The sequence below is a fragment of the Mizuhopecten yessoensis genome, unplaced genomic scaffold (genome assembly GCF_002113885.1).
Source record: "Mizuhopecten yessoensis strain PY_sf001 unplaced genomic scaffold, ASM211388v2 scaffold4891, whole genome shotgun sequence".
Taxonomy (NCBI): Eukaryota; Metazoa; Mollusca; class Bivalvia; order Pectinida; family Pectinidae; genus Mizuhopecten; species Mizuhopecten yessoensis.
The window spans coordinates 28679-31929 of record NW_018405773.1 but is presented as its reverse complement, the minus strand read 5'-3'; the positions used below and the strand labels follow the sequence as shown (position 1 = coordinate 31929).

At 41.2% G+C, this 3251-nt stretch overlaps 1 protein-coding gene across 1 annotated transcript; it reads right to left on the bottom strand.

The window, feature by feature from the left end:
* Positions 1 to 1474: 1474 nt before the first annotated feature.
* LOC110450001 (beta-1,3-galactosyltransferase 5-like) lies at positions 1475 to 2907 on the bottom strand. The gene is made up of 2 exons (XM_021497198.1): positions 2868 to 2907; positions 1475 to 2594 (listed from the first exon to the last, which is right to left on the bottom strand). The coding sequence occupies exon 2, from the start codon at positions 2561 to 2563 to the stop codon at positions 1475 to 1477; it is 1089 nt and encodes a 362-aa protein (XP_021352873.1). The 5' UTR covers positions 2564 to 2594; positions 2868 to 2907.
* Positions 2908 to 3251: the final 344 nt, after the last annotated feature.

Below are 3251 nucleotides of genomic sequence, written 5' to 3'. Positions count from 1 at the left end.
TGGAGTGGGATGGTAGTAAGTTGGATGGAGTGGGATGGTAGTAAAGTTGGATGGAGTGGGATGGTAGTAAAGTTGGATGGAGTGGGGTGGTAGTAAAGTTGGATGGAGTGGGATGGTAGTGAAGTTGGATGGAGTGGGATAGTAGTGAAGTTGGATGGAGTGGTGTGGTAGTAAAGTTGGTTGACGTGGGATGGTAGTAAAGTTGGATTGAGTGAGATGGTAGTAAAGTTGGATGGAGTGGGTTGTAGTAAAGTTGGTTGACGTGGGATGGTAGTAAAGTTGGATGGAGTGGGGTGGTAGTAAAGTTGGATGGAGTGGGGTGGTACTAAAGTTGGATGGAGTGGGTGGTAGTAAAGTTGGTTGACGTGGGATGGTAGTGAAGTTTGATGGAGTTGGGTGGAGTCGGGTGGTATTGAATTGTAAACGAATGTAACAATTTTGGAATGAAGAACTACATTTAAGAATAATGTAATTGTAACATTTTAACTTAAATCTATAAGTCTATCCCCATGATCAGTTACACTTTCTATAATCACTAGTCTTTTAGTCAGAATATACTTGACACAAGCAATCCTTGAAATGCCAATTAAATGAACGTAACGTGTAGTGGATTATAACTGATGTTGTATGTTGTGCATAAATACATTGAACATGGCAGCAATAGTTTATGTAACGTACATTGCAGTGTGTATTGAAGAAGTGTTTTATGTACGAGTACATTGGACAAGTGTCTCATGATTTTGCTTACGTATATGTTGTGGGCACAGGGACCTGTTGATTTGTTACAGCTTTACTTGGACCTTAAATAAGGTGTTCGGAGCAATTGTACACGTTTTAGGGGTTCAGATCAACTTCCGGTAAAAACACATTCTATATACACGTATATGTCTTCACTAGGATGAGGTCAGCCACGTGCCGAAACGTGTAGTGCGATTAACTGATGTGATTCCGAAAAGCCCAGCCATGTTTCCCCTAAAATAACCAGTCGACCAAGACTACATATTTCAGGACGTGACTGACGTCAACCTCATGTAATGGAAAAGTGGCTCTTTGACTGCGAAAAACTGCGGAAATGGCGTGTGTTTTTGGAGGAAATGGAGATCATGTCTGCGAAAAGAGAATACATTTTACGTGAATATACACGAAGGAGGTTTTAAAANGCACGAAGGGGGTTTTAAAACGAAAAATATCCATCTTACATCAACTAAAAATATTGTTTTCGATGCAACAAAGTCAGTTGGGGTCGATTTTTAGACATCGTGAGCTTTCCTCCCTTCTTGTACGTATTACTGGGGGTGGCATTTTACCGAAAGTTGATCTAAAACCCTAACACGTATAAAATTACTCTGAACACATTAGTTTAGGTCCAAATATAGCCGTAATAAATTCTCTAGTCCCTGTGGTTGTGACATGCAATGCGAGGATGTACNTCAATGTGAGGATGTACAACACTATGGGTTAACCTTATCTGTACTCAGTTCACCTTCCTACGGACAATAAAAAACAGGATGATAAGCAATCCGGACAACGTCATGATAGTCAATGGTTTTAAGACGTCCATAATATCGACGAAGCACGCGCGGAGATCGTCCATCCCTCGGGACCAAGTTTGTTTGCAGTCGCCGAGCTGTCGTACAAAGATTTCCCGTTGTCGACCCGCGTCAACCTTGGGTACCGTGCCCGCACAGTGGCAGTACTGGAACGCGTCATACCCGACGTACTCCACATCAAACCCCGGCACGTCCATTACTTCTACTTTTGTTTTGTAAGCACACATTCCAATATACACATCTTCCACGGGAAAATAGGGTGTGTCCGCAAATATAGCTGTTAGCGTGACTGCTGTCTCCCTCCCAATCAGATAGCCTGACCCGCTACAATATGGCGGGGAATGAGAACCTGAAATCTTCTTCAGCGTTTTATATTCTTGTGTATTCCTTGATCGATCATGGTTTACGAACCTGTGATAACAGTGTCCAACTATTATGTTCCTTAGGTCATATTTCTGCAGGATTTTGAAAATATATGGCACATTTATAAACACTTCAGTATCTGTTTTCATCACATATTTTATATGGGAACAACGTACAGTAAACCAACGGAAAGAATGAACAACCTTTTCAGTTATTGCTTTTTGTGTTTCTGGAACGTTCAACTGAAGGATATCTCCTTGACTCGAGGCCTCATTGAAAAGGTCGGTGGATTTCATTTTACCAACCACAAACACCACTCGAAAATGTCCAGTCGTCTGCTCCCGAATACCTCCCCATGTGTCTCGAACAGCGTCTCTCGCTTCCTTGTCGTTCACTGGACTCATAACTAAGATGATCAACTCTGTGTGACCGGAAGTAGTGTTGCCGTCATATTGCTTACAAACATTTGTCGGTTCTATGGTTGGTTTTCCCACAAACTTGTTACATCCGTTGCACTCTGTCACATACCTCTTACTCCATGTGAACTCCAACTGGGAGTGACTTTGGAGGAGCATCAGAACTAGGCCTGTCACAACCGATGTCAATACAAGGCAGAAATTCCGGGGACATTTTCCCATCGTTTTCAACATTGTTGAGTAAACACATCGCAAAAGCGGAGAACTGCGAAAGAAGATATTTGATTTAAATATATTAATTATTAACACCACTGTAGATAATTATTTGCTCCGTCTTCTAGAATATCTAGCTGTTTAAAAGTCCTCCAAAAATATGTAGATTTTTATTCAAACAATTTATGCATTATTGATGAACATACACATGTAAAACTGTGCTTGCCTATACGAGTTATGTGGTATTATAGATGCTATCGTATGTGATATCTTATAAAACTTCCAGCCTCGGCACTAGATAGAGATATCATATATAGAGACTTACAGCGTGTGAATAGCCGACCAGTCAGTATAAACTCACACGTAGTCCGGAGATTTATGGGAGCTGGTCGTCATAATGGGTATAGTCTGAGAAGTGCCGTCATTGTTTTGGAACTCCACTCCTTATCGACGTTATGATATCTACTACCACACACAGTCCCACTCCACTGATGTCATCAGAGATTATCACAAACCAGCAATTAGTCACACCAATGTACAGATTACAACCTGTCAATCATAATAACCCGTGTACGTATAGCCGAATTCAATCGTGCTATAATACACATGTCCACTGCGTTGACAGCGCATGGATAACTACAATGTACATGTAGGACTGACACTCATTCATTGATAGTCTCATGGTTTACACCTGGAATAACACTCATGT

Bases quoted from the DNA above. Each gene is read 5' to 3' on its own strand.
- LOC110450001 (XM_021497198.1), bottom strand. From the start codon at position 2,563: ATGTTGAAAACGATGGGAAAATGTCCCCGGAATTTCTGCCTTGTATTG.